Source organism: Drosophila sechellia, chromosome X (assembly GCF_004382195.2).
Source record: "Drosophila sechellia strain sech25 chromosome X, ASM438219v1, whole genome shotgun sequence".
NCBI classification, from domain to species: domain Eukaryota; kingdom Metazoa; phylum Arthropoda; class Insecta; order Diptera; family Drosophilidae; genus Drosophila; species Drosophila sechellia.
The window spans coordinates 449,877-473,525 of record NC_045954.1 but is presented as its reverse complement, the minus strand read 5'-3'; the positions used below and the strand labels follow the sequence as shown (position 1 = coordinate 473,525).

Genomic DNA, 23,649 nt, shown 5'->3' with positions numbered 1-23,649 from the left:
TCAGATGACATTGCCAGATGCGACTTAAAGGAGTTGCCAGAAGGTTGTTGATTGACAACCGGATGGCGCCAGATTTAAATATAAGCCTTCCTCGTCTCTCGAGGTTTTACTAACTTTTATTTTCTCTAGAGCTCAACAAATAAATCTCCAAAAATGAAACTAACATAAGAATAATCATTGTGTGTGGCCTAAATATGTACGGTCTGCTACATATTATCTTTTAAAACGTGTCGTATCAAAAACTACCTCAAAATACTATTATGTTAAGGCAAAATTTGGAAAAGTGCATTCAGACATTCCGGTTCGCCCTAAAGAACGCTATTCATCGTACATGGTTTTAACCTATGATAAGCATTGTGTTTTTGTGTTCTTAGAGCAGTAAGTTTTCGTGGTCCTGCCTATCACTGGAATAAAACACCAAAAAAAAAGCTTAATGAGCATACAATGGTTGTGGCTTTCTTAAAGTGTATACATGTATATAAAGTATAGGATTTGCTTCCGAGTCTAAATGCTTGGAGTGGGCTTGCGATATATAGTTACAGTTGATTGCTTCAGATTGGTGTAAATTTAGTCCCTACATTTGCGTCCCCATTGACACATATACCGCACCTATTCGCCAGGGAGGCCAATCAATAGGGCCATTGATTATTCATGAATCCCAACCCCTGCTCCATCGAGCCCTTTCTTGGACTGTTTGCGACCCTTCTGGGAGCTAGCTATCCGCTTTTTTAGAGTGTGAAAAGTCTGCTGCATGCTGCGCATTTGGTACCGTATGGAGCTGCTGACGTCACGCTGCAACTGCTGCACCTCGCGAATGTCCTTGCGCAGATTCTGATACTCGTTGGTCACCTCGCTCATCGACTCGAGCAACTCGAGGACCTCCATCTCGTCCATCTGCTCCATCGTCGTCTGTTCGAGGCTGCGCTCCACCGCGTGCAGTTTGTGGGCCATCGTGTAAAGCTGCGATCCTGCATTGGCCACCTTGAAGCAGAGGGAAATGTAGGTTACTTATGGATTAAGTAATTGAATTTTAGCCGCTTCCGTCCTCTCTTCAGCTTAGGGAAGCATTGGAAAGATATTCCCAGGAGAACTTATAATCAAATCCTGATAACAACATCTTAAATTAAGTTCGAACCTTACGTTCGATTTAAGAAGAATTTGGATTAACAGCCTACATTTAGGTACTTTGGACAAAGATCTTATATATTCATATTTCGGCACCAACTAACACAATGTGGCTTATGATTGTAATAGACCGCCGTGGAGTGCCCCTAATTTCTCTCACTACACTCTGACTGCCTATAACTTCTGAATGGATAAGTGGCTATTTCTGTTTGCCTGGTCGATAAGCTCACCGATTTTTCCAGAGCGCTGATGTCCTGGTAGCCCGGCGTGGCCTCCATCTTTTCCAGATCCCAAGCTGCCTTTCGACCTCAGTCTCTTGGCATGACAGTAAGTAGTAAGTCAGCGTAGCAAGTCCATACTGCGCCAAATAACAAAATTGTTCTTGCCTAATTTAAGGCGCGTCGTCCGGAGCGCTGGCAGTCCACTCCAAGCTCTCCGAGCAGAGTGAGCGAGTCCTGCGATTGGTCCCACTATTTATATGCTCCTGCACACAAGTTGACTTCCGCATTCCGCAGCAAGAGAGGGAGCGAGAGAATGCGAGAGAAAGAGCGAGTGACAGTGCTGGTACTTCTATAGCTTGCTTAAAAACAATGTACAAAAATATGCTATACTTAATCCAATTCTTTTTAGTATATGACACTTTTCGAAGCCATTGGATTTTTGTGTTATGGATTTCAAATGAAATAACTTTTTCTGATGTATATAATTCCTTGATTCATCTACCGGTGGGCATCACTGAAGAGCAGAAAGGAGCTACTATTGTCCCATTGAGAGACAAAGCAAACACTTTCTTCAAAAAAGAGAAAGTCTTCCATTTGTGTTGCATCTATGTCCATGGATTCTGTTTTCCCGGTGGAGGCTAGTCCTTTTGATTATGTTGACCAGGAAGCGCGGCTGCGAGCAAAAACTTTGCCCGCCCGATGATGAAAGCGAAATTGCTATTTCAATAGACCAAAAGCCTAAAAGCAGGCAGCACCATTTTCATTCAGAAAGTCATAAATGCGCCAGGCTGCTTTTGTCCACGCTGCGCTTCAGGAAACACTTTTCGGATTTAATTATTCAGCTAGAAAACACTTATCACCTAATTGATTATTTTTTCCATCTTCGGGTAAGCACTGGTATCAATATTTGATTAGATTCCGTTTAAGTTGACACGTGCCGTGGTGTATATGTTCATATGTACATGTGTCCATACGTACATATCTACGTTGATGGAAAAACACAAAAATACTACATTGGATCCGCCGGTGTTTATAAATACCCTATGCCAGTTTAGCATATCCACCATAAAGATCCAATACACTTCCACTGTTGTACGTTTAAACAAGTTTTTACAATCTAACTGCAACACATTGATACCATAAAATCGATTAACCATAGATTATGCATTTGGGTACTACTGCACTGCCGTCACCATAGCTAACATACCCTTCCAGCAGGGAATTGACGAGAACGCAAACACCGCGAAGCAAACACTACACTGACACACACATACTCACAACGAGCCCCCAAAGACCAGCAACAGCAACAATTGCGAAAACAGAGCAACACAAAAACAACAGCTGTGCCCCAGGTTCCTAACGGTGTGTGCGCTAGCAAGTTAGGTGCGTGTGCACGTGTGTGTGAGCATCAGACTATAGCCACTTGCTAATGTTAAGCACTTTTGACGTGGTCATCGCCTTCGTATATCAACAATCACCCCACCATGCCAATACCACACCACACCATACATCACCTCAAACCTACACAGCTATATATACTTCCATTCATGTGTATGTGTATGAACATTGGAGAATAACTGGCATCGGAAATGGGCGGCTGCGCTGGGTTCAGTTTCAGTGTAGCCACCGTTCGGAGAGCACGCGATCCGATCCCCGCACCAAATTCTCATCTCCGTATCCCCAAGATGTCCCTAGTGCGATTGATCGGAGCAGAGGTGAGTTTCCCGATGCCAATTGTTGGGTGGGAGTCCTATAGGCATGCCAGGCTGCCATCCTCATCCTGACATACATACATATGTACGTGCATGCATCCATCAGCATTTGGATCGGTATGGTGCTCTCTCTCGTTCTCTCTGACACTTGTGTGGCCGTGAATTCGGTAATTGGCGATGTAATTGGCCTTGGGCATGTAATATATCCACTTTGGACGCCCATCTCACACTCCACCCACTAGTGATTGGAATGGCCCACGAGTGTCAGCGGCGAACGGGCAGTTGAAAACAACACATGTTACGCAATACGTCGCTACGAAGCGGAAGAAGAAGAACTAGAACCAGAATGTTAAGCAGATAAAGCGCACAGGGCGAATTCGCGGGGGATTTAGCGGTACAATGTTTGAGTTGACGTGAAATCCAATAAAACGCGATAAGCGGTACCTTTCCACGCCAGGCGCGCCATGAAAATCTCAAATTTGCCAGATGGACACTGATAAGAGTTAGCGGCTTCCGCCCGCTAAGTCAGGTGGACTAATAGTACATTTTTGGTTTAGTATACATGGAAGTAGGGAAATTGAAGTACGCTTAGCGATCGAAGTTCATACCCATTGCACTGGCTGTTTACCGACTCATGTCCCTCCTTTATCTCCAGGCCCGCCAACTGGCAAAGAGGTCCTACTCCTCAGCCGCTCCCACCACCAAGCTCTTCATCGACGGCAAGTTCGTTGAGTCGAAGACGAACGAATGGATTGATGTGCACGATCCAGCCACCAATCAAGTGGTCACCCGCGTGCCCAAGGCCACACAGGCGGAGATGCAGGCGGCCCTTGAGTCGAACAAGAAGGCTTTCCGCTCGTGGAGCAACCAGTCGGTCCTCACCCGCCAGCAGGTGATGTTCAAGCTACAGGCTCTCATCAAGGAGAACATGGGCGAGCTGGCCAAGAACATTACCAAGGAGCAGGGCAAAACCTTGGCCGACGCAGAGGGCGACGTGCTCCGCGGCCTTCAGGTGGTGGAACATTGCTGCAGCATCCCATCTCTGCAGATGGGCGAAACAGTAGCCAACGTGGCCAGGGACATGGATACGTACTCACTGGTGCTGCCCCTCGGAGTAACCGCTGGAGTTGCGCCGTTCAATTTCCCGGCCATGATACCGCTGTGGATGTTCCCGGTGGCCATCACCACCGGTAACACTATGCTGCTGAAGCCATCGGAACGTGTGCCTGGTGCAACCATGTTGCTGATGGAGCTTCTTAACGAAGCTGGCTGTCCGCCGGGTGTCGTCAACGTAATCCATGGCCAACATGACGCTGTGAACTTCATCTGCGATGCTCCCGAAATTAAGGCAGTGTCCTTTGTGGGCTCAGACCAGGCAGGCAAGTACATTTACGAGCGGGCTGGCAAGAATGGCAAGCGGGTGCAATCCAATATGGGCGCTAAGAACCACGGCATCATCTTGGGCGATGCCAACAAGGAGAATACTTTGAACCAGTTGGCAGGTGCCGCCTTTGGAGCTGCTGGTCAGCGTTGCATGGCCTTGTCCACGGCTGTCTTTGTCGGCGACGCCCAGGCATGGATTCCCGATCTGGTGGAGCGTGCCCAGAAGCTGAAGGTAAATGCCGGCCATGTGCCTGGAACTGACGTGGGACCCGTGATCAGTGCCGCCTCACGCCAACGCATTAATGACCTGATTGAGTCTGGGGTCAAAGAGGGAGCTAAGCTCATCCTGGACGGCAGGAAGATAACCGTGCCCGGCTACGAGGATGGATACTTTGTGGGACCAACCATCCTAAGCGATGTTACGCCCAGCATGAAGTGCTACACTGAGGAGATCTTTGGCCCTGTGCTGGTCATCCTGAAGGCTGACACCTTGGACGATGCCATTGGCATTGTAAATGCCAATCCTTATGGAAATGGTACCGCCGTCTTCACTACCAATGGAGCGGCAGCCCGCAAGTTTGTCAACGAAATCGATGCCGGTCAGGTTGGCGTGAACGTGCCAATTCCCGTGCCCCTGCCCATGTTCTCCTTTACCGGGACTCGTGGCTCTTTCCGCGGCGACCATCACTTCTATGGCAAACAGGGTATCAAATTCTACACCCAGACGAAGACGGTAACTCAGTTGTGGCGCGAAACGGATGTGACCCACACCCAAGCGGCTGTGGCCATGCCCACAATGAAATAGGCAGAACGTGAAAAGATTCTGGAGAAGATTCAGATGAAATGTTCCACGTATTGAATTTCTGGATGCTTGCACACAGGACGTATTTAGAAGTTAGATACAAAGAAATTATTGCATTTATTTTTGTGCCTGTTTATTAGATTTAAGACGATTAGATTCAAGTGTAGCTTGAAAATAATGATTGTAAATGATAAAAATAAAACGATTATTATGTAAAGTACCGTTTGAATATTTTTATTGAAAAGTAATAAGTTTCCGAAGAATAAACCCACTTGTGTTTGAGGTGTTTGTATTCACTTAAAGCAACAAAAGATACCATAGAAATGTTTTTTTTTTGAAGAAAAGACATCGGCTCCCTTATGGTCAACGGTGTATATTTTACAAAGAGTTAAAAACATTTGATTTATGAACACATATCCCGGTAACAATAGCACTAGCTGGTCCACCACATAGCAGCGGTGTTCTCACTTCTAACTTAAAGTCGTACAGTCCACCTTATCTTAAATTCCGCACCCTCTTTTAGTTTCGGCTGCCGAATGCTTGGCTGGCCACCAGTTCCCGGAAGACGCCCTCCTGGATGCCCATAAGCTCGTTGTATCTGCCCTGCTCTACAATCTTTCCGTCGCTTAAGACGGCGATTTGATCCGCATTCCGAATTGTGCTGAGTCGATGGGCAATTGTCAGCACGGTGCGTCCCTGGATAAGATTGTCTAAGGCATTCTGCACCAGGTTTTCCGAAACGGCGTCCAACGCACTGGTGGCTTCATCTAAAATCAGCATAGAGGGGTTCTGTAGGGGTATGAATAAGTTTACACTTAGGAAATTGTAAATTGAGTAACTAAGAATTGAATATAGACTCCACCTTAATTAGAGCCCTGGCAATGGCCACTCTTTGCTTTTGCCCGCCACTGAGCATCATTCCCCGTTGGCCGACGAGCGTGTCTAGTCCATCCGGCAGTTGGTCGGTGAACTGGCTGACATTTGCATCTTCAACAACCTGCTGCAGTCGCTCCAGGCTCGGTGTTTCGCCAGGATTAGCGCCATACAGAATATTCTCTCGAATGGAGCACGAGAAGAGCACCGGCTCCTGACTGACAGCACCAATGTTATTTCGCAACCACTGTGGATTCACTGTTCGCAAATCAATGCCATCCAAATGAACCTTGCCCCCTTGGGGGTCATATAGTCGGAGCATTAGCAGAGCTATCGTCGTCTTTCCAGATCCTGAACGACCGACTACCGCCGTTGTTGTTCCCGGAATTAAATTTAGCGAAAAGTCGGTGAGGACGGCCGATTCAGGTCTAGTTGGAAACGAAAAGAATACATTCTGGAATCCAACTTCGCCCAGCGGCTTGTCCAACGGCACGACACCTTTGTCAATGGGTATCGAGCACTCCCTGTCCAGGATCTCCCAAATACGCTCCGAGGCCCCTATGCCTTTGTTCAGTTGGCTATAGAAGTTGGACAACCCATTCATTGAGATGGCCACATAACCGGCGTACAGCATGAAGGCTGTGAGGGCTCCAATCGTCAGCGAGTCTTGTAATACCAAGGTGCCTCCATAATACAGCACTGAAATAATGATGAAGTTGCCACAGAAGCCAGTCTGAAAGAAGGGATAATAGATGTTTATGATTTTCCTAAGTACCCTTCTTTTAGGTCTTACCAATCCAAAGAAAATTGCTCTGGCACGTGTCTCTTTGTAGCCAATCTGTAGAGCTTCATCCAGTTTGCCATCGAACGCTGCTACTTCCTGTTGTTCTCGGCAGAAGGTCTTAACCGTTTTAACATTACCAAATCGCTCCTCCGCAAACTTCATAATCTCGGCGTACTTGTCTAGTTCTACTTTGGTGATCCGCCTTACATAACGTCCGTACACGATGGCCATGCCCGCCATCGCGGGAACCACCAAGGCACTCACGGCAGCCAACTGGGGGGAGGTGTAGATCTGCAATGGAAGAACTGGATAAAAGGAGGTTTTGGGCAGTGCAAAGCACTTTTTGTTATATCGTACCATCATGCCCGTGCCGACGCCGATCATGGCTACAGATCGCAGACCATCCGATACGTTCTGGCTCAACGAGGTGCCCACCATTAAGGTATCGTTGCTCAGCCGATTTATCAGTTCCCCAGAGCCCTTGGTATCGAACCAACCCACCTCCTGCATAAGCATAGATCTGTATAGCCTGGATCTAAGACTGCGCACTATGCGGAGAGCTGAAACGAGGAACAGGTAGACATAAGACCTATATGAATTGGATCTTTTAACTTGTGGTTTGAATAAAGCGAATATTTTGTCAAATTAAACGCATTCTACTTCACAATGTAAAACAGTCCAAGATGGTATAGTTCCATATCCATATCCATATTTTATGAGGCCGATTGACTTTCCAGGGCTAGCATGTGTTAATATGTGTTTTATACATCCCACTCACCCGCATTCCCAAACAGATGGACGCGGGCAAAGTTTGCGAATCCGCCCAGCACGAAGACCCCGAAGAGCAGCATCGAGTACTCGCCCAATTTGCCCATGGCTGCGCTATCCATGCCCGATTTATTAAAGACCACATCAATGACTTTGCCCAGGAACAGAGGAACCGACATGGTGATAGCTGACGAGACTACCAGACAACCAATGCCCGCTGAGAAATACAGAACATAAGGATTTGGGAAATTTCAAAATGTGTTGTATGCTAGTAACCTGTCAGCACCCATTTCTCCGATTTAGTCAGGCTGAGCAGGCGACCGTACTGGGATCTGCCCATTTTTACGGGTGCGGGCACGATTCCGGCTCCAACTGAAGTTGGTGCGTCCGCCTTTGCATTCCTGGCTAACCACTTGCTGCTCTGTGCGAATCCACGTCGCATGCACCACCACGGCATGCGGAGCGTTGGATGCAGGTAGCTATGGTGACGGTTCGGCGGTGGAAGGCTGTGTTGAAGCGACCGGGCGGTTCGTTGGTGGAGGCACCTGCCCAAATGGTGATTATATGATGTGGACAACCTTATTTGACTGCTTTTCCTGACCCGGAGAGTCGTGCAGAGGTGTGTGAGCCTCGTACAATTTAACAGCATTGTGATTCTTGTCTCATTCAGAAATGTAAAAAAAAACAGTAGATTTTTTAAAATGATTCGAATTATAAAAACAACACGAATTTACAACGCTGCTCTGCTTCTTCCTCGGTGGTGGACGATCAGCTGTTCGAGCAGAGTCTCTGACAAAAAAGCTAAAAATGTCCAGATATGCAGCAAAAACTCTAGCAACTCTCACCACTGGTCAAATCTGTCGGTATTTTATTTCAAAGCTACCGAAGTATTCTGGCTACCTATTGACCATATTAATATCCAATTGGGCCGAGAACTCAAAATAAAATGTGTTCCTGTAGCGGCAATAAAATAGCCAGATTTAACGTAGGTACAACAGCCGTTTAACAACAGCGCCCACGCATATCGCAAATCGATATCGAAATCGCATCGGTGTATCGATACATTTTTTGTTTATTTCGCACGTGCCGCAGTGAAGTAAATTCGGATTTGAGATTGCATTTTCTTAGTACTTCACTGGACGAAGCAACATGGACACAGGCGAGGGTAAGTGCCTTATAATACCGTTCCGATGGACCAGGTCAGTGAGTTCCCGCACGTCTATTCACAGCGCTGAAGTCCTGGCTGACGGAAACGAACAAGCCGTTCGCGGCACGTGTTGAGTTCGCTCTGAAGGTATGGCAGTCCGTGGAGTTCCCCTACCTCAATAAGTACGAGATCATCGCCGACTGGCTGGCGAAATCATTGGGTGGGTGCAAGGATGTACCCTTCCAGCAACTCAAGGATTTCTTGAGCCTGAGGGCGCAGCCTGGCTGGGTTACTCAGACGACGAAATGCCAGCTGATCCACGCTCTGTACGAGATTGTCTCCCGGGAGAAGAACGCAAACGAGTCGGCACTGGAAGTCCTGCCCATGGTTCTCAGTTCTGAGGTGCTCCAGGATGCCCTGCGGTCCAGCAACAAGCTTCTATTCGAATGCTATGGCAGCCTGTTCAGATGCCATCAAAAGTGCGTCGAACTTCGCAAGGATAACAATGATCGGAATGAGAGCCAAGACCACTGGGATGCAGAGTTTGTAGTTCCTGTGATCAAGCAGCTGGCAGAGATGGTTCGCCGCTCTCAGGAGCCTGAAAAGCTGTTAGAAGAGTACAATTCCAAAACTGTTCGTCCTCTTGTAGAGCTGCATCTGACCTTAAAAACTCCATGCCTAGACGAACTGGCCGAGCTGGAAAAGCAAATCAAGGCGGAGTTTGGCATCACACGGATTAAGGACTTTCCGCTGCATGTCAGCTTGATCCTTTTGGAGGCTAGTGTCCTGAACAATCGCTTCCAAACAGCTAATATCAGCACCATTTTACCGTGTATATTTAACACAGAGGCATTATCGCAGTCATCGCTTCAACTGGCCGCCCATTTCCTAATGTCACTGCGTAAATACAATGTATCCCTGCAGTTTGAAATGGAAAATTTGTCGATCACCGCGTTTGCATATGTTTCTGATCAGCTGCTCCGCTTGGTGCGAGAGTACAAGAAGTCCAATTTAAAAGAGGTTTTAATACTTCTCTGCTCTGCGTTGCGGTATAATCCTCTCCTGCTGGAGCAGAGTGTTTACCAGATAACCGTTTGGATGCTCACGACACCCAAGGAGAATGCCCAGGTGGAGGAGCTGTATTCGGAGTACCTTATCCTACTGCTGGACATGTTTCGCCGCCTTAGTCGCGCAGAGCGGTTCGTCATCAATCTCCTCAAGGTCCTAGGAGCATGGTTGGGAAAGTACACTTTGGATGTTCCCCCTAACGAAGCTAAGAAGCGACGCACCCAAGACTCTAAAATGATTGAAGCTAAAGGCCATCAGTTGGAGGAGCGCTTTTTAGGAAAAATTTTTAATAGAATCCCTTTAGCCACAGCTCCTTCGGCCAATGACGCTTTCAAGCAGCTGTGCCAAACGTGGCCAAGTCACTCAGCCGGTGTGGCTTTCACTCGTTTAATTAGCAACCTGATGAGCAAATCCTCTCTGGTGATTTGGAAAACCCTGTTGCATTCCTTCGCGGAACTGCTTGAGGAGGATCACCCGAAAGAAGTCCTGCCCGAAAACCTGGACTTTGCTCGCGAACTGCATGTCGCGCTGCTTTGCCAATATTTAAACGGCACTCGGCTGGCTGAGCAAGTGCAACTTTATCATCTGCAAGTGGAGCAACAACTACAGCACACTTGCCAGGTCCTGGAGCAGTTTGGACGGCTTTTACTACGCCAGGAGCACAACCGCCGGCTTATGAATGCCTTTCTGGAGTGCACTGAGCGAGCCAGCGGCTTAGAGCTTCTATTGGCGTACTACTGGCCAGATGGTTTCCCCGCCAGCCAGCGGCCAGTGCAGCTAAGGGGTTTCCTGCCCACCGCCGAGTGGACATTGATCCAGCAAAGGGTGTACAACTTCGGCAAGAGCTGCTGCCGGCAGAGATTGCAGCGTTTGGAGCTGCAGCTTGTTGAGAGTGGTTGGTTGTTGAAGGACCAAAGGGTAGCCAATTGTTCGGATGCCCTGGCTGAGTTAGTCCCATTGCATCAACTCTTTCGCCTATCCAGACCCCAGAAGCTGCTCCGTTTGCATCAAAGGAAACATAATCAAAGCTTGGAAGCCCAACAAAATGATTCGGAGAGCATTGAGGTGCTTACATTGCAGTTGCTTAAGGAATATGGAGCAGAGGCCAAAGAAGCCAAGGCAAAGGGGTCACTATTGGTCAAACTGAATCTGGAAGGGCAGGTGGAGGAGAACTCGCTGACGCAATTCCTAAGGGATAACGCGTCGGTGGAAATTGACTTGCATTTGCCCCCGGCCCAGGTCCTGGTCGAGACTCTGCATGGCCTGCCATTGGCTCAGTTGCCCCGTAACATTCGATCGCGCCTTTGGCTGGTGATCTTTGTTCTATACAGGGATCTCAGTCTTAGCCATCAGGAGGAGAATGCCAATCAGATTCTGGAACTACTAATAGGTAAATACTTTAATCGAAATTATACTTCAAACTAATTTGTTGGATAAACTACTTGCTGGCAGATCTTATGCATTTTGGCCATCCGCTTCCCATATGCAGCTACTTCCCGCAGCTTAGCGAACTGCTTCACCTTATCCCCACCAGCACGAAGACGGGTTGGAGCTTCTACGAAACACTTTTTGCCCGTTGCATTCGCCGGCAGGGTGCCGGTAGTGAAGCATTTCTTGCAAGTTGCACGGGCTTCTTTAAGGATCAACTGGCTGTGTTAAACAAATTGCCAGCGGAAGAGCGTCGTCTTTTGCTGCTGGCCATCGAAACACTTAGCAGTGTAACTGGAGCTCAGGGCAGGCGATTGCAAAGCCAGCTACAGCCACTTATTGAGATCTATGGCGAAATGGTGACTCACAAGTTTCGCTCCAAGAACAAGGAGGCATCTGCTTACAAGGAGTTCGTGGATAGCACGCTATCAGGTTATGCAACTTACGTGAGCAATTGCATCAATAGCGTGGTCAGGCAGGAGCGGGAAGAGCAGCAAAAGAAAAAGGAGTCGGAGAGTTCAGAGAAAACGAAGGCCGAGCCAAAAAAGAAAAATAAGGATCCAGAGACAGCGAAGGTTCAGGGGGAGGAGGACAATGGAAAGCGGAAGCACCTGCAACCCATAGATGAAAACTTCCGACGTATTTGTAAAATATACATTGGTCACTCGGTGGGTGCTTTTCGTGGTTAGAAGTATTAAACAAACCAACCAATAATATTTCTATATTTTTAGTTGAACTATCGCGATGCTAATGCGATACGCTTGCTGAATGTGGCGCTCACCCATCGTCAGCGTTTGCATTTGGATCCGGACGAGATAGAGTTCGTGTTAAGCAGCTATTGGAGGCAATTGAATACAGACATTGAGGTGGGCGACACTTTCTCCAGTTCAGCACTGGATTGTCTGGAGCCGGCCATTAAGCTGATCATTGGCTATAAGACTAACGAGGATTTCCTACTGCTCCTGCGCCGTCTTTCCTCACAAGTGGAGCAAATGGCACGCCCTGCGTCGCAAACGCAGCACACGGCGCTCCAGAATGTGCTAACCCTTTTGGCTCTCTTTGCCAAATGCTCGTTAAGCAGCGTGAAGGGAGCGGTGAGTCTTCCCCAGCACCTTGTCTTTGTTCCCTAGTTAATAATGTTCTCTTTAGATGCTTAATGAGCATTTCGAGGTGATCAGTGTGAGTGTTGCACTGCGCCTACCGGAACCCAAAGACTTGGCATATTCTGGTCATGCCCTTCGACTCCTGGAGGCCCAGCGCAATCTGGCCGGAAATCGTACGGTCCCTCTCACAGGAGAATCCCTGGATTGCCTTCTCGGCAGCATGTTGGATGTAGACATCAAGCACTTGATCAGACACGGCGGCAGTTGGCAGCACTTTGTGGATCTGTATAGTGCACTCACAGACAACCTGATTGTGCTGTTAAAACAACACAGTAACCTGATGTCAGACCGAGCAGCCCAGCTCAGTGCCCTGTGCCAGGATCTCATCCAGGCCATCGTTGGCTATCGGGCGGAAAGAAAGCAGACACAGGACATAAGTGAAACGGAGCTGGATGGTTTGGCGGACTTGGGTCTGAAACTGGCTACTGTGATGGCCACAGTGAGCGCCACGCAGGCACTGGCCGTGAAGAGAGTCGCGCCCTTCCTGCTTATCTTCACCATTCGCCAAATGGTGGCAACCGAAAGGCCCACGACGCTGTTCGAAAAGGTTGGTTTTACGTTAAGGGAACGACATTGGCCAATTCAAAGTCAAAATTCAATATTCCCAGCATTCCGCAGAATAGATCAAAGATTTTTGTTTCGTGTTAAGAAGTATATAGTTTTATATTCTTTCAAGAGTAATACATTAATTTTTTTTATTCTACGAACACGTTCACGTAGTAGATATATTTTTATAGTAGGCCTTGACTAATAATACGATTTTCCCCCAGATCAAAGTCCACATAGTGCGCGTGTGCCATGAACTGATAGGGATTTGCGATCACCGTGCCGGACACTTCATCCTACGCTCCAGCAATGAGGCCGGGGCCAGGATGTACGAAGGATTGGTGAAGGATCACGAGAAGTACCACAAATTCAGGGGCAAGGTGTAGGTAGAGACGAGGAACGGGGAGTACACCTGTACATTTTTTTTTTATATTTATGTAAAATTCCACATTTTTAAAAATATATATAAAAATGATTGCCCTATGTGAATTGAGTTGTCACAAATTTGACATTGTTGGCTATCGTGTGGAAAGAAAGCAAACACAGGACATAAGTGAAACGGAGCTGGATGGTTTGGCGGACTTTGGTCTGAAACTGGCTACTGTGATGGCTACAGTGAGCGCCACGCAGGCACTGGCCGTGAAGAGAGTCGCGCCCTTCCTGCTTATCTTCACCATTCGCCAAATGGTGACAACCGAACGGCCCACGACGCTGTTCAAAATTCAAGGTTCCCAGCATTCCGAAGAATAGATCAAAGATTTTTGTTTCGTGTTAAGAAGTATATGACTCTATATTATTTAAGGAGTAATACATTTGACTTTGAGTCGTCCCAAATGTGTACACTGCTTCAGAACTTAATATTTAACAAGCACCGTGAGCTTATGAGTGCTTGATTGTGTGAAGCCCTAGCTGAAGAACATCTGGCAGAGCTCGCACAGCGGATCGTCCTCTTCTTCAACTCGATTGCCACTGGAAATAATATGATGATTTTCGATTGATTTTCAAACAAAAGGGGTTCCCAAGGAGGATGCTTCTTTTTAATACTTAACTCACAATAAAGTCACGCAGTTGCGGCAAATGAACTTGGAGCACTCGCCGCAGGAGTAGCCACACTCCTCGCAGAGATCCATCACGCAGTTGACGCATATGTCGTGGATGAGCGTTGGGAGCTGGCAGCAACGCGATTTCAGGGACGGATTGGACAAGTTGATGGAATGGTTTCGCAGACCGATGGAACCATCGCCAAGTAGATAGTACTGTTCGAATAGAGCGGTCTCCTCCTGGCCTTGTCCCAATGGATTCAGGGCATTCTGGTCCTGACCCTGCTGCCCATTGCCGGTTGCGCCATTGAAAAGCATTTTCATAGTTTTCTCTGCGAAATAAATAGAAAATTGGAGTTCAGGAGCAAAGCCAGTTCGAGGTTAGTCACTTCAAGGACGCCGCTCCCCCATCAGCTTCGATGGGACGTGCAAAAGAACAGCAACCAAAGAATATTTACTTAATTCGTTTGAGGTCAGCGAAAAGTGCAATCAGAACGCTTAAGATTTCCAAATTACAATGACAGTAAAATAGTGAGACCGATCGCGGGCAACAAGCTCAGGACCTTATACAAAATGGCAAAAATCGATTAGTTTCCTATCGATAATCACTTCCAATTGCGAGTTTATGAACACTATAGGAGTTTCTTGCCAATCTCTTCGTGGGGTTATCTCCCTAAATTAATGGCCGCTGCTTTGCTCCATTTTTTTCCCCGTGTCTAACGGTTTAAACTGAACTGGACTGAACTCTGCGCGCCACGGATCTTTGCATTTGGATCCGGATGAGATAGAGTTCGTGTTAAGCAGCTATTGGAGGCAATTGAATACAGACATTGAGGTGGGCGACACTTTCTCCAGTTCAGCACTGAATAGGAGAGTCCATGGATTGCCTTCTCGGCAGCATTGTGGATGTAGACATCAAGCACTCGATCAGACATGGCGGCAGTTGGCAGCTCTTAAAACAACACAGTAACCTGATGTCAGACCGAGCAGCCCAGCTCAGTGCCCTTTGCCAGGATCTCATCCAGGCCATCGTTGGCTATCGGGCGGAAAGAAAGCAGACACAGGACATAAGTGAAACGGAGCTGGATGGTTTGGCGGACTTGGGTCTGAAACTGGCTACTGTGATGGCCACAGTGAGCGCCACGCAGGCACTGTCCGTGAAGAGAGTCGCGCCCTTCCTGCTTATCTTCACCATTCGCCAAATGGTGACAACCGAACGGCCCACGACGCTGTTCAAAATTCAAGGTTCCCAGCATTCCGAAGAATAGATCAAAGATTTTTGTTTCGTGTTAAGAAGTATATGACTCTATATTATTTAAGGAGTAATACATTTGACTTTGAGTAGTCCCAAATGTGTACACTGCTTCAGAACTTAATATTTAACAAGCACCGTGAGCTTATGAGTGCTTGATTGTGTGAAGCCCTAGCTGAAGAACATCTGGCAGAGCTCGCACAGCGGATCGTCCTCTTCTTCAACTCGATTGCCACTGGAAATAATATGATGATTTTCGATTGATTTTCAAACAAAAGGGGTTCCCAAGGAGGATGCTTTTTTTTAATACTTAACTCACAATAAAGTCACGCAGTTGCGGCAAATGAACTTGGAGCACTCGCCGCAGGAGTAGCCACACTCCTCGCAGAGATCCATCACGCAGTTGACGCATATGTCGTGGATGAGCGTTGGGAGCTGGCAGCAACGCGATTTCAGGGACGGATTGGACAAGTTGATGGAATGGTTTCGCAGACCGATGGAACCATCGCCAAGTAGATAGTACTGTTCGAATAGAGCGGTCTCCTCCTGGCCTTGTCCCAATGGATTCAGGGCATTCTGGTCCTGACCCTGCTGCCCATTGCCGGTTGCGCCATTGAAAAGCATTTTCATAGTTTTCTCTGCGAAATAAATAGAAAATTGGAGTTCAGGAGCAAAGCCAGTTCGAGGTTAGTCACTTCAAGGACGCCGCTCCCCCATCAGCTTCGATGGGACGTGCAAAAGAACAGCAACCAAAGAATATTTACTTAATTCGTTTGAGGTCAGCGAAAAGTGCAATCAGAACGCTTAAGATTTCCAAATTACAATGACAGTAAAATAGTGAGACCGATCGCGGGCAACAAGCTCAGGACCTTATACAAAATGGCAAAAATCGATTAGTTTCCTATCGATAATCACTTCCAATTGCGAGTTTATGAACACTATAGGAGTTTCTTGCCAATCTCTTCGTGGGGTTATCTCCCTAAATTAATGGCCGCTGCTTTGCTCCATTTTTTTCCCCGTGTCTAACGGTTTAAACTGAACTGGACTGAACTCTGCGCGCCACGGATCTTTGCATTTGGATCCGGATGAGATAGAGTTCGTGTTAAGCAGCTATTAGAGGCAATTGAATACAGACATTGAGGTGGGCGACACTTTCTCCAGTTCAGCACTGGATAGGAGAGTCCATGGATTGCCTTCTCGGCAGCATTGTGGATGTAGACATCAAGCACTCGATCAGACATGGCGGCAGTTGGCAGCTCTTAAAACAACACAGTAACCTGATGTCAGACCGAGTAGCCCAGCTCAGTGCCCCGTGCCAGGATCTCATCCAGGCCATCGTTGGCTATCGGGCGGAAAGAAAGCAGACACAGGACATAAGTGAAACGGAGCTGGATGGTTTGGCGGACTTGGGTCTGAAACTGGCTACTGTGATGGCCACAGTGAGCGCCACGCAGGCACTGGCCGTGAAGAGAGTCGCGCCCTTCCTGCTTATCTTCACTATTCGCCAAATGGTGACAACCGAACGGCCCACGACGCTGTTCAAAATTCAAGGTTCCCAGCATTCCGAAGAATAGATCAAAGATAAGAAGTATATGACTCTATATTATTTAAGGAGTAATACATTTGACTTTGAGTCGTCCCAAATGTGTACACTGCTTCAGAACTTAATATTTAACAAGCACCGTGAGCTTATGAGTGCTTGATTGTGTGAAGCCCTAGCTGAAGAACATCTGGCAGAGCTCGCACAGCGGATCGTCCTCTTCTTCAACTCGATTGCCACTGGAAATAATATGATGATTTTCGATTGATTTTCAAACAAAAGGGGTTCCCAAGGAGGATGCTTCTTTTTAATACTTAACTCACAATAAAGTCACGCAGTTGCGGCAAATGAACTTGGAGCACTCGCCGCAGGAGTAGCCACACTCCTCGCAGAGATCCATCACGCAGTTGACGCATATGTCGTGGATGAGCGTTGGGAGCTGGCAGCAACGCGATTTCAGGGACGGATTGGACAAGTTGATGGAATGGTTTCGCAGACCGATGGAACCATCGCCAAGTAGATAGTACTGTTCGAATAGAGCGGTCTCCTCCTGGCCTTGTCCCAATGGATTCAGGGCATTCTGGTCCTGACCCTGCTGCCCATTGCCGGTTGCGCCATTGAAAAGCATTTTCATAGTTTTCTCTGCGAAATAAATAGAAAATTGGAGTTCAGGAGCAAAGCCAATTCGAGGTTAGTCACTTCAAGGACGCCGCTCCCCCATCAGCTTCGATGGGACGTGCAAAAGAACAGCAACCAAAGAATATTTACTTAATTCGTTTGAGGTCAGCGAAAAGTGCAATCAGAACGCTTAAGATTACCAAATTACAATGACAGTAAAATAGTGAGACCGATCGCGGGCAACAAGCTCAGGACCTTATACAAAATGGCAAAAATCGATTAGTTTCCTATCGATAATCACTTCCAATTGCGAGTTTATGAACACTATAGGAGTTTCTTGCCAATCTCTTCGTGGGGTTATCTCCCTAAATTAATGGCCGCTGCTTTGCTCCATTTTTTTCCCGTGTCTAACGGTTTAAACTGAACTGGACTGAACTCTGCGCGCCACGGATCTTTGCATTTTGGATCCGGATGAGATAGAGTTCGTGTTAAGCAGCTATTGGAGGCAATTGAATACAGACATTGAGGTGGGCGACACTTTCTCCAGTTCAGCACTGAATAGGAGAGTCCATGGATTGCCTTCTCGGCAGCATTGTGGATGTAGACATCAAGCACTCGATCAGACATGGCGGCAGTTGGCAGCTCTTAAAACAACACAGTAACCTGATGTCAGACCGAGTAGCCCAGCTCAGTGCCCCGTGCCAGGATCTCATCCAGGCCATCGTTGGCTATCGGGCGGAAAGAAAGCAGACACAGGACATAAGTGAAACGGAGCTGGATGGTTTGGCGGACTTGGGTCTGAAACTGGCTACTGTGATGGCCACAGTGAGCGCCACGCAGGCACTGTCCGTGAAGAGAGTCGCGCCCTTCCTGCTTATCTTCACCATTCGCCAAATGGTGACAACCGAACGGCCCACGACGCTGTTCAAAATTCAAGGTTCCCAGCATTCCGAAGAATAGATCAAAGATTTTTGTTTCGTGTTAAGAAGTATATGACTCTATATTATTTAAGGAGTAATACATTTGACTTTGAGTCGTCCCAAATGTGTACACTGCTTCAGAACTTAATATTTAACAAGCACCGTGAGCTTATGAGTGCTTGATTGTGTGAAGCCCTAGCTGAAGAACATCTGGCAGAGCTCGCACAGCGGATCGTCCTCTTCTTCAACTCGATTGCCACTGGAAATAATATGATGATTTTCGATTGATTTTCAAACAAAAGGGGTTCCCAAGGAGGATGCTTTTTTTTAATACTTAACTCACAATAAAGTCACGCAGTTGCGGCAAATGAACTTGGAGCACTCGCCGCAGGAGTAGCCACACTCCTCGCAGAGATCCATCACGCAGTTGACGCATATGTCGTGGATGAGCGTTGGGAGCTGGCAGCAACGCGATTTCAGGGACGGATTGGACAAGTTGATGGAATGGTTTCGCAGACCGATGGAACCATCGCCAAGTAGATAGTACTGTTCGAATAGAGCGGTCTCCTCCTGGCCTTGTCCCAATGGATTCAGGGCATTCTGGTCCTGACCCTGCTGCCCATTGCCGGTTGCGCCATTGAAAAGCATTTTCATAGTTTTCTCTGCGAAATAAATAGAAAATTGGAGTTCAGGAGCAAAGCCAGTTCGAGGTTAGTCACTTCAAGGACGCCGCTCCCCCATCAGCTTCGATGGGACGTGCAAAAGAACAGCAACCAAAGAATATTTACTTAATTCGTTTGAGGTCAGCGAAAAGTGCAATCAGAACGCTTAAGATTTCCAAATTACAATGACAGTAAAATAGTGAGACCGATCGCGGGCAACAAGCTCAGGACCTTATACAAAATGGCAAAAATCGATTAGTTTCCTATCGATAATCACTTCCAATTGCGAGTTTATGAACACTATAGGAGTTTCTTGCCAATCTCTTCGTGGGGTTATCTCCCTAAATTAATGGCCGCTGCTTTGCTCCATTTTTTTTCCCGTGTCTAACGGTTTAAACTGAACTGGACTGAACTCTGCGCGCCACGGATCTTTGCATTTGGATCCGGATGAGATAGAGTTCGTGTTAAGCAGCTATTGGAGGCAATTGAATACAGACATTGAGGTGGGCGACACTTTCTCCAGTTCAGCACTGAATAGGAGAGTCCATGGATTGCCTTCTCGGCAGCATTGTGGATGTAGACATCAAGCACTCGATCAGACATGGCGGCAGTTGGCAGCTCTTAAAACAACACAGTAACCTGATGTCAGACCGAGCAGCCCAGCTCAGTGCCCTGTGCCAGGATCTCATCCAGGCCATCGTTGGCTATCGGGCGGAAAGAAAGCAGACACAGGACATAAGTGAAACGGAGCTGGATGGTTTGGCGGACTTGGGTCTGAAACTGGCTACTGTGATGGCCACAGTGAGCGCCACGCAGGCACTGTCCGTGAAGAGAGTCGCGCCCTTCCTGCTTATCTTCACCATTCGCCAAATGGTGACAACCGAACGGCCCACGACGCTGTTCAAAATTCAAGGTTCCCAGCATTCCGAAGAATAGATCAAAGATTTTTGTTTCGTGTTAAGAAGTATATGACTCTATATTATTTAAGGAGTAATACATTTGACTTTGAGTAGTCCCAAATGTGTACACTGCTTCAGAACTTAATATTTAACAAGCACCGTGAGCTTATGAGTGCTTGATTGTGTGAAGCCCTAGCTGAAGAACATCTGGCAGAGCTCGCACAGCGGATCGTCCTCTTCTTCAACTCGATTGCCACTGGAAATAATATGATGATTTTCGATTGATTTTCAAACAAAAGGGGTTCCCAAGGAGGATGCTTTTTTTTAATACTTAACTCACAATAAAGTCACGCAGTGCGGCAAATGAACTTGGAGCACTCGCCGCAGGAGTAGCCACACTCCTCGCAGAGATCCATCACGCAGTTGACGCATATGTCGTGGATGAGCGTTGGGAGCTGGCAGCAACGCGATTTCAGGGACGGATTGGACAAGTTGATGGAATGGTTTCGCAGACCGATGGAACCATCGCCAAGTAGATAGTACTGTTCGAATAGAGCGGTCTCCTCCTGGCCTTGTCCCAATGGATTCAGGGCATTCTGGTCCTGACCCTGCTGCCCATTGCCGGTTGCGCCATTGAAAAGCATTTTCATAGTTTTCTCTGCGAAATAAATAGAAAATTGGAGTTCAGGAGCAAAGCCAGTTCGAGGTTAGTCACTTCAAGGACGCCGCTCCCCCATCAGCTTCGATGGGACGTGCAAAAGAACAGCAACCAAAGAATATTTACTTAATTCGTTTGAGGTCAGCGAAAAGTGCAATCAGAACGCTTAAGATTTCCAAATTACAATGACAGTAAAATAGTGAGACCGATCGCGGGCAACAAGCTCAGGACCTTATACAAAATGGCAAAAATCGATTAGTTTCCTATCGATAATCACTTCCAATTGCGAGTTTATGAACACTATAGGAGTTTCTTGCCAATCTCTTCGTGTGGTTATCTCCCTAAATTAATGGCCGCTGCTTTGCTCCATTTTTTTTCCCGTGTCTAACGGTTTAAACTGAACTGGACTGAACTCTGCGCGCCACGGATCTTTGCATTTGGATCCGGATGAGATAGAGTTCGTGTTAAGCAGCTATTGGAGGCAATTGAATACAGACATTGAGGTGGGCGACACTTTCTCCAGTTCAGCACTGAATAGGAGAGTCCATGGATTGCCTTCTCGGCAGCATTGTGGATGTAGACATCAAGCACTCGATCAGACATGGCGGCAGTTGGCAGCTCTTAAAACAACACAGTAACCTGATGTCAGACCGAGCAGCCCAGCTCAGTGCCTTGTGCCAGGATCTCATCCAGGCCATCGTTGGCTATCGGTTGGAAAGAAAGCAGACACAGGACATAAGTGAAACGGAGCTGGATGGTTTGGCGGACTTGGGTCTGAAACTGGCTACTGTGATGGCAGGCACTGTCCGTGAAGAGAGTCGCGCCCTTCCTGCTTATCTTCACCATTCGCCAAATGGTGGCAACCGAAAGGCCCACGACACTGTTCAAAATTCAAGGTTCCCAGCATTCCGAAGAATAGATCAAAGATTTTTGTTTAGTGTTAAGAAGTATATGGCTCTATATTATTTAAGGAGTAATACATTTGACATTGAGTCGTTCCACATTTGTACTGCTTCAGAACTTAATATTTAACAAGCACCGCGAGCTTATGAGTGCTTGATTGTGTGAAGCCCTAGCTGAAGAACATTTGGCAGTGCTCGCACAGCGGATCCTTCTCTTTTTCAACTCGATTGCCACTGGAAATAAGATGATGATTTTCGATTGATTTTCAAACAAAAGGGGATGCTAGGACTTAACTCACAATAAAGTCACGCAGCTGCGGCAAATGAACCTAGAGCACTCGCCGCAGGAGTAGCCGCACTCCTCGCAGAGATCCATCACGCAGTTGACGCATATGTCGTGGATGAGCGTTTGGCGCTGGCAGCAGCGCGACTTATGGCACTCCATGCGCGGATTGGACAAGTCGGTGCGAAGGTTGCGCAGAACGATGGAACCATCGCCAAGTAGATAGTACTGTTCGCATAGGGCGCGCTCCTCCTGGCCTTGTCCCAATGGGTTAAGGGCATTCTGGTCCGTACCCTGGCCATTGCCGGCTGCGCCATCGAAAAGCATTTTGATTGTTTTCTCTGCGAAATAAATAGCAAATTGGAGTTCAGAAGCAAATCCAGTTCGGGGTTAGACACTTCAAGGACGCCGCTGTCCCATCAGCTTCGATGGGACGTGCAAAAGAACAGCAACAAAGGAATATTTACTTGATTTGTTTGAGGTCAGCGAGACCGAACGCAGGCAACTAGCTGGCAAAATTCAAAAAATCATATTTCGCTTAGTTTCCTATCGATTCTTACTTCCAATTGGAATTTTCCTATTATAGCAATTTTTGTTCTCGCATCTAACTGTGCAAACTGTTGAAACTAAACTGACCTGGACATTGAGCAACAACAAGTCCAGCATAGCTGCACTCTCTCCACTCTCCTCCTCGAATACAGGAAGGCGAGCTGGTAAGTTGGTGCAAGTGGAGCAATTTACATACCATGGACCTCCTTCATCTTCCGAGGATCGCGGGAGTCACTCATTTTCTGGTTCACAAATACCTTCCGCTGCGTGAGATTGTTGTTGGCGTCGCCATCCGCTGATCGCGATCGTTTTGCCGCCTTTTTGCGGACCTGGTTCTCCATGATGAGATACTGGCAGATTGCTCGGCAGATCGGATAGGAACGTCCTGAAATACCAATTGAAAATACTTTCTTTCAGGTTTCCTAATTTTCAGGCTAACAGTTATTAAGGGTCCCGTTTCTATAACAATATTGCCTTATTAGAATAGTGCTACCATATGAAAAAATACCCACAAAAGACTGCGATCAATTTTATTATCGTCTATCGATCGAATTTAAGGTTAGGCGGAAAAATCAGAAAATATAAAAGGCACCATCATCCCTATTAAATGGCATCGGAATAGCATTATTTGCGAATGGGGTTTGCCCTTTGTAATATTTGATGTGATTTCGAATAAATTGAAGCTAGTTGGGGACGCACTGGCTTTCTTGAGCGCTTGCGATTTAAACTTCATATTACTCGAGTCTTTCTCTGATGCACCTTGGGATTGCGACTATATCCCTAAAAATCCGGTGGCGCGTCTTCAGACAGCTTCGGAAAGATCTTCTTTAGCGAAGTGTAAGAGCTGGCGGCTGTCTCGGCAGCCGCTTTCTTTGCGGCCAAGCGGTTCTGGGCGGCCGCCTCTCATTCTTTGCGAACCAATGCCAATCTCGCGAGATCGGCCAAGGTTTCCTTGCTCCTCTGGGTGATTTTGCTCTGCATTCGCTCCTTCTTCCTTTCGAGCCGCCTTCTCTGGGTGGCCTCGTCCTCCCCAGACATCTGATTTTCAGTTGACAGGTAGTTTATCAGCAGACTCAAAGGCTTCCCGAATCGATCCAGCTCCCGCTGCAGAACATACGCGGACGTGAACTCGCGACGACGACCTTTGTGATTTACGTACTTTCCTCGTGGCATTAATCTGGAATTCCCGATGGTTTCTTGAACTCCTGATGAGTTTTAACTGGGGTGCAGGGCACTGAGGCCATTAAATTCTAGTGGAACAAGGTGACAAATGTCTTACCTCCTATATAAAATGCGCTAAAAAATA

General features: G+C 47.2%; 9 protein-coding genes and 1 pseudogene across 10 annotated transcripts; 2 read left to right on the top strand and 8 right to left on the bottom strand.

Moving 5' to 3' along the window:
• Positions 1–94: 94 nt before the first annotated feature.
• LOC6615867 lies at positions 95–1,581 on the bottom strand. Its single transcript, XM_002040201.2, has 2 exons — positions 1,356–1,581; positions 95–981 (listed from the first exon to the last, which is right to left on the bottom strand). Exons 1-2 carry the CDS (start codon positions 1,401–1,403, stop codon positions 646–648), a joined length of 384 nt encoding a protein of 127 aa, XP_002040237.2. The 5' UTR covers positions 1,404–1,581; the 3' UTR covers positions 95–645.
• A 1,371-nt stretch (positions 1,582–2,952) lies between these two features.
• Positions 2,953–5,460, top strand: LOC6615866 (probable methylmalonate-semialdehyde dehydrogenase [acylating], mitochondrial). The gene is made up of 2 exons (XM_002040200.2): positions 2,953–3,061; positions 3,714–5,460. Exons 1-2 carry the CDS (start codon positions 3,032–3,034, stop codon positions 5,244–5,246), a joined length of 1,563 nt encoding a protein of 520 aa, XP_002040236.1. The 5' UTR covers positions 2,953–3,031; the 3' UTR covers positions 5,247–5,460.
• A 136-nt stretch (positions 5,461–5,596) lies between these two features.
• LOC6615865 (ATP-binding cassette sub-family B member 10, mitochondrial) lies at positions 5,597–8,317 on the bottom strand. The gene is made up of 6 exons (XM_032726697.1): positions 7,945–8,317; positions 7,679–7,885; positions 7,258–7,460; positions 6,910–7,191; positions 6,106–6,849; positions 5,597–6,032 (listed from the first exon to the last, which is right to left on the bottom strand). The coding sequence occupies exons 1-6, from the start codon at positions 8,315–8,317 to the stop codon at positions 5,763–5,765; spliced, it is 2,079 nt and encodes a 692-aa protein (XP_032582588.1). The 3' UTR covers positions 5,597–5,762.
• A 408-nt stretch (positions 8,318–8,725) lies between these two features.
• LOC6615864 lies at positions 8,726–15,416 on the top strand. Of its 2 annotated transcripts, XM_002040198.2 has the most exons (6): positions 8,727–8,833; positions 8,898–11,273; positions 11,336–11,979; positions 12,043–12,405; positions 12,461–13,021; positions 13,245–13,430. In XM_002040198.2, exons 1-6 carry the CDS (start codon positions 8,818–8,820, stop codon positions 13,404–13,406), a joined length of 4,122 nt encoding a protein of 1,373 aa, XP_002040234.2. In that variant the 5' UTR covers positions 8,727–8,817; the 3' UTR covers positions 13,407–13,430. The 2 variants fall into 2 exon arrangements, with proteins under 2 accessions (XP_032582568.1, XP_002040234.2); XM_032726677.1 differs by lacking the exons at positions 12,461–13,021; positions 13,245–13,430 and adding an exon at positions 14,845–15,416 and having other exon boundaries at positions 8,726–8,833; positions 12,043–12,126.
• LOC6615862 lies at positions 13,795–14,542 on the bottom strand. Its single transcript, XM_002040196.2, has 3 exons — positions 14,450–14,542; positions 14,074–14,392; positions 13,795–13,989 (listed from the first exon to the last, which is right to left on the bottom strand). Exons 2-3 carry the CDS (start codon positions 14,382–14,384, stop codon positions 13,926–13,928), a joined length of 375 nt encoding a protein of 124 aa, XP_002040232.2. The 5' UTR covers positions 14,385–14,392; positions 14,450–14,542; the 3' UTR covers positions 13,795–13,925.
• On the bottom strand, positions 15,350–16,100 carry LOC6621271. Its single transcript, XM_002045414.2, has 3 exons — positions 16,008–16,100; positions 15,632–15,950; positions 15,350–15,547 (listed from the first exon to the last, which is right to left on the bottom strand). The coding sequence occupies exons 2-3, from the start codon at positions 15,940–15,942 to the stop codon at positions 15,484–15,486; spliced, it is 375 nt and encodes a 124-aa protein (XP_002045450.2). The 5' UTR covers positions 15,943–15,950; positions 16,008–16,100; the 3' UTR covers positions 15,350–15,483.
• Positions 16,101–16,894: 794 nt separating this feature from the next.
• On the bottom strand, positions 16,895–17,644 carry LOC6621270. Its single transcript, XM_002045412.2, has 3 exons — positions 17,552–17,644; positions 17,176–17,494; positions 16,895–17,091 (listed from the first exon to the last, which is right to left on the bottom strand). The coding sequence occupies exons 2-3, from the start codon at positions 17,484–17,486 to the stop codon at positions 17,028–17,030; spliced, it is 375 nt and encodes a 124-aa protein (XP_002045448.2). The 5' UTR covers positions 17,487–17,494; positions 17,552–17,644; the 3' UTR covers positions 16,895–17,027.
• Positions 17,645–18,454: 810 nt separating this feature from the next.
• Positions 18,455–19,202, bottom strand: LOC6621122. The gene is made up of 3 exons (XM_032726709.1): positions 19,110–19,202; positions 18,734–19,052; positions 18,455–18,649 (listed from the first exon to the last, which is right to left on the bottom strand). The coding sequence occupies exons 2-3, from the start codon at positions 19,042–19,044 to the stop codon at positions 18,586–18,588; spliced, it is 375 nt and encodes a 124-aa protein (XP_032582600.1). The 5' UTR covers positions 19,045–19,052; positions 19,110–19,202; the 3' UTR covers positions 18,455–18,585.
• An 807-nt stretch (positions 19,203–20,009) lies between these two features.
• Positions 20,010–20,759, bottom strand: LOC116802342 (annotated as a pseudogene).
• A 794-nt stretch (positions 20,760–21,553) lies between these two features.
• LOC6615861 lies at positions 21,554–22,815 on the bottom strand. Its single transcript, XM_032726708.1, has 3 exons — positions 22,540–22,815; positions 21,811–22,135; positions 21,554–21,745 (listed from the first exon to the last, which is right to left on the bottom strand). The coding sequence occupies exons 1-3, from the start codon at positions 22,682–22,684 to the stop codon at positions 21,682–21,684; spliced, it is 534 nt and encodes a 177-aa protein (XP_032582599.1). The 5' UTR covers positions 22,685–22,815; the 3' UTR covers positions 21,554–21,681.
• Positions 22,816–23,649: the final 834 nt, after the last annotated feature.

What these genes read in the sequence shown, in the direction of transcription:
- LOC6615865 (XM_032726697.1), bottom strand. Translation starts at nt 8,317, where the DNA reads ATGCTGTTAAATTGTACGAGGCTCACACACCTCTGCACGACTCTCCGG. An exon ending in GCGTCGGCACGGGCATGATG is followed by an intron (nt 7,192 to 7,257) that starts GTACGATATAAC and finishes CTTCCATTGCAG; the next exon opens with ATCTACACCTCCCCCCAGTT. An exon ending in TTGCCAGGGCTCTAATTAAG is followed by an intron (nt 6,033 to 6,105) that starts GTGGAGTCTATA and finishes ATACCCCTACAG; the next exon opens with AACCCCTCTATGCTGATTTT.
- LOC6621122 (XM_032726709.1), bottom strand. Translation starts at nt 19,044, where the DNA reads ATGAAAATGCTTTTCAATGGCGCAACCGGCAATGGGCAGCAGGGTCAG. An exon ending in CGCAACTGCGTGACTTTATT is followed by an intron (nt 18,650 to 18,733) that starts GTGAGTTAAGTA and finishes TATTATTTCCAG; the next exon opens with TGGCAATCGAGTTGAAGAAG.
- LOC6621270 (XM_002045412.2), bottom strand. Translation starts at nt 17,486, where the DNA reads ATGAAAATGCTTTTCAATGGCGCAACCGGCAATGGGCAGCAGGGTCAG. An exon ending in CGCAACTGCGTGACTTTATT is followed by an intron (nt 17,092 to 17,175) that starts GTGAGTTAAGTA and finishes TATTATTTCCAG; the next exon opens with TGGCAATCGAGTTGAAGAAG.
- LOC6615866 (XM_002040200.2), top strand. Translation starts at nt 3,032, where the DNA reads ATGTCCCTAGTGCGATTGATCGGAGCAGAG. An exon ending in TGCGATTGATCGGAGCAGAG is followed by an intron (nt 3,062 to 3,713) that starts GTGAGTTTCCCG and finishes CTTTATCTCCAG; the next exon opens with GCCCGCCAACTGGCAAAGAG.
- LOC6615862 (XM_002040196.2), bottom strand. Translation starts at nt 14,384, where the DNA reads ATGAAAATGCTTTTCAATGGCGCAACCGGCAATGGGCAGCAGGGTCAG. An exon ending in CGCAACTGCGTGACTTTATT is followed by an intron (nt 13,990 to 14,073) that starts GTGAGTTAAGTA and finishes TATTATTTCCAG; the next exon opens with TGGCAATCGAGTTGAAGAAG.
- LOC6615864 (XM_002040198.2), top strand. An exon ending in TAAGCAGCGTGAAGGGAGCG is followed by an intron (nt 12,406 to 12,460) that starts GTGAGTCTTCCC and finishes TGTTCTCTTTAG; the next exon opens with ATGCTTAATGAGCATTTCGA. An exon ending in CCACGACGCTGTTCGAAAAG is followed by an intron (nt 13,022 to 13,244) that starts GTTGGTTTTACG and finishes ATTTTCCCCCAG; the next exon opens with ATCAAAGTCCACATAGTGCG.
- LOC6615867 (XM_002040201.2), bottom strand. Translation starts at nt 1,403, where the DNA reads ATGGAGGCCACGCCGGGCTACCAGGACATCAGCGCTCTGGAAAAATCG. An exon ending in TCAGCGCTCTGGAAAAATCG is followed by an intron (nt 982 to 1,355) that starts GTGAGCTTATCG and finishes CTCTGCTTCAAG; the next exon opens with GTGGCCAATGCAGGATCGCA.
- LOC6621271 (XM_002045414.2), bottom strand. Translation starts at nt 15,942, where the DNA reads ATGAAAATGCTTTTCAATGGCGCAACCGGCAATGGGCAGCAGGGTCAG. An exon ending in CGCAACTGCGTGACTTTATT is followed by an intron (nt 15,548 to 15,631) that starts GTGAGTTAAGTA and finishes TATTATTTCCAG; the next exon opens with TGGCAATCGAGTTGAAGAAG.
- LOC6615861 (XM_032726708.1), bottom strand. Translation starts at nt 22,684, where the DNA reads ATGGAGAACCAGGTCCGCAAAAAGGCGGCAAAACGATCGCGATCAGCG. An exon ending in GAAGATGAAGGAGGTCCATG is followed by an intron (nt 22,136 to 22,539) that starts GTATGTAAATTG and finishes TTTATTTCGCAG; the next exon opens with AGAAAACAATCAAAATGCTT. An exon ending in CGCAGCTGCGTGACTTTATT is followed by an intron (nt 21,746 to 21,810) that starts GTGAGTTAAGTC and finishes TCTTATTTCCAG; the next exon opens with TGGCAATCGAGTTGAAAAAG.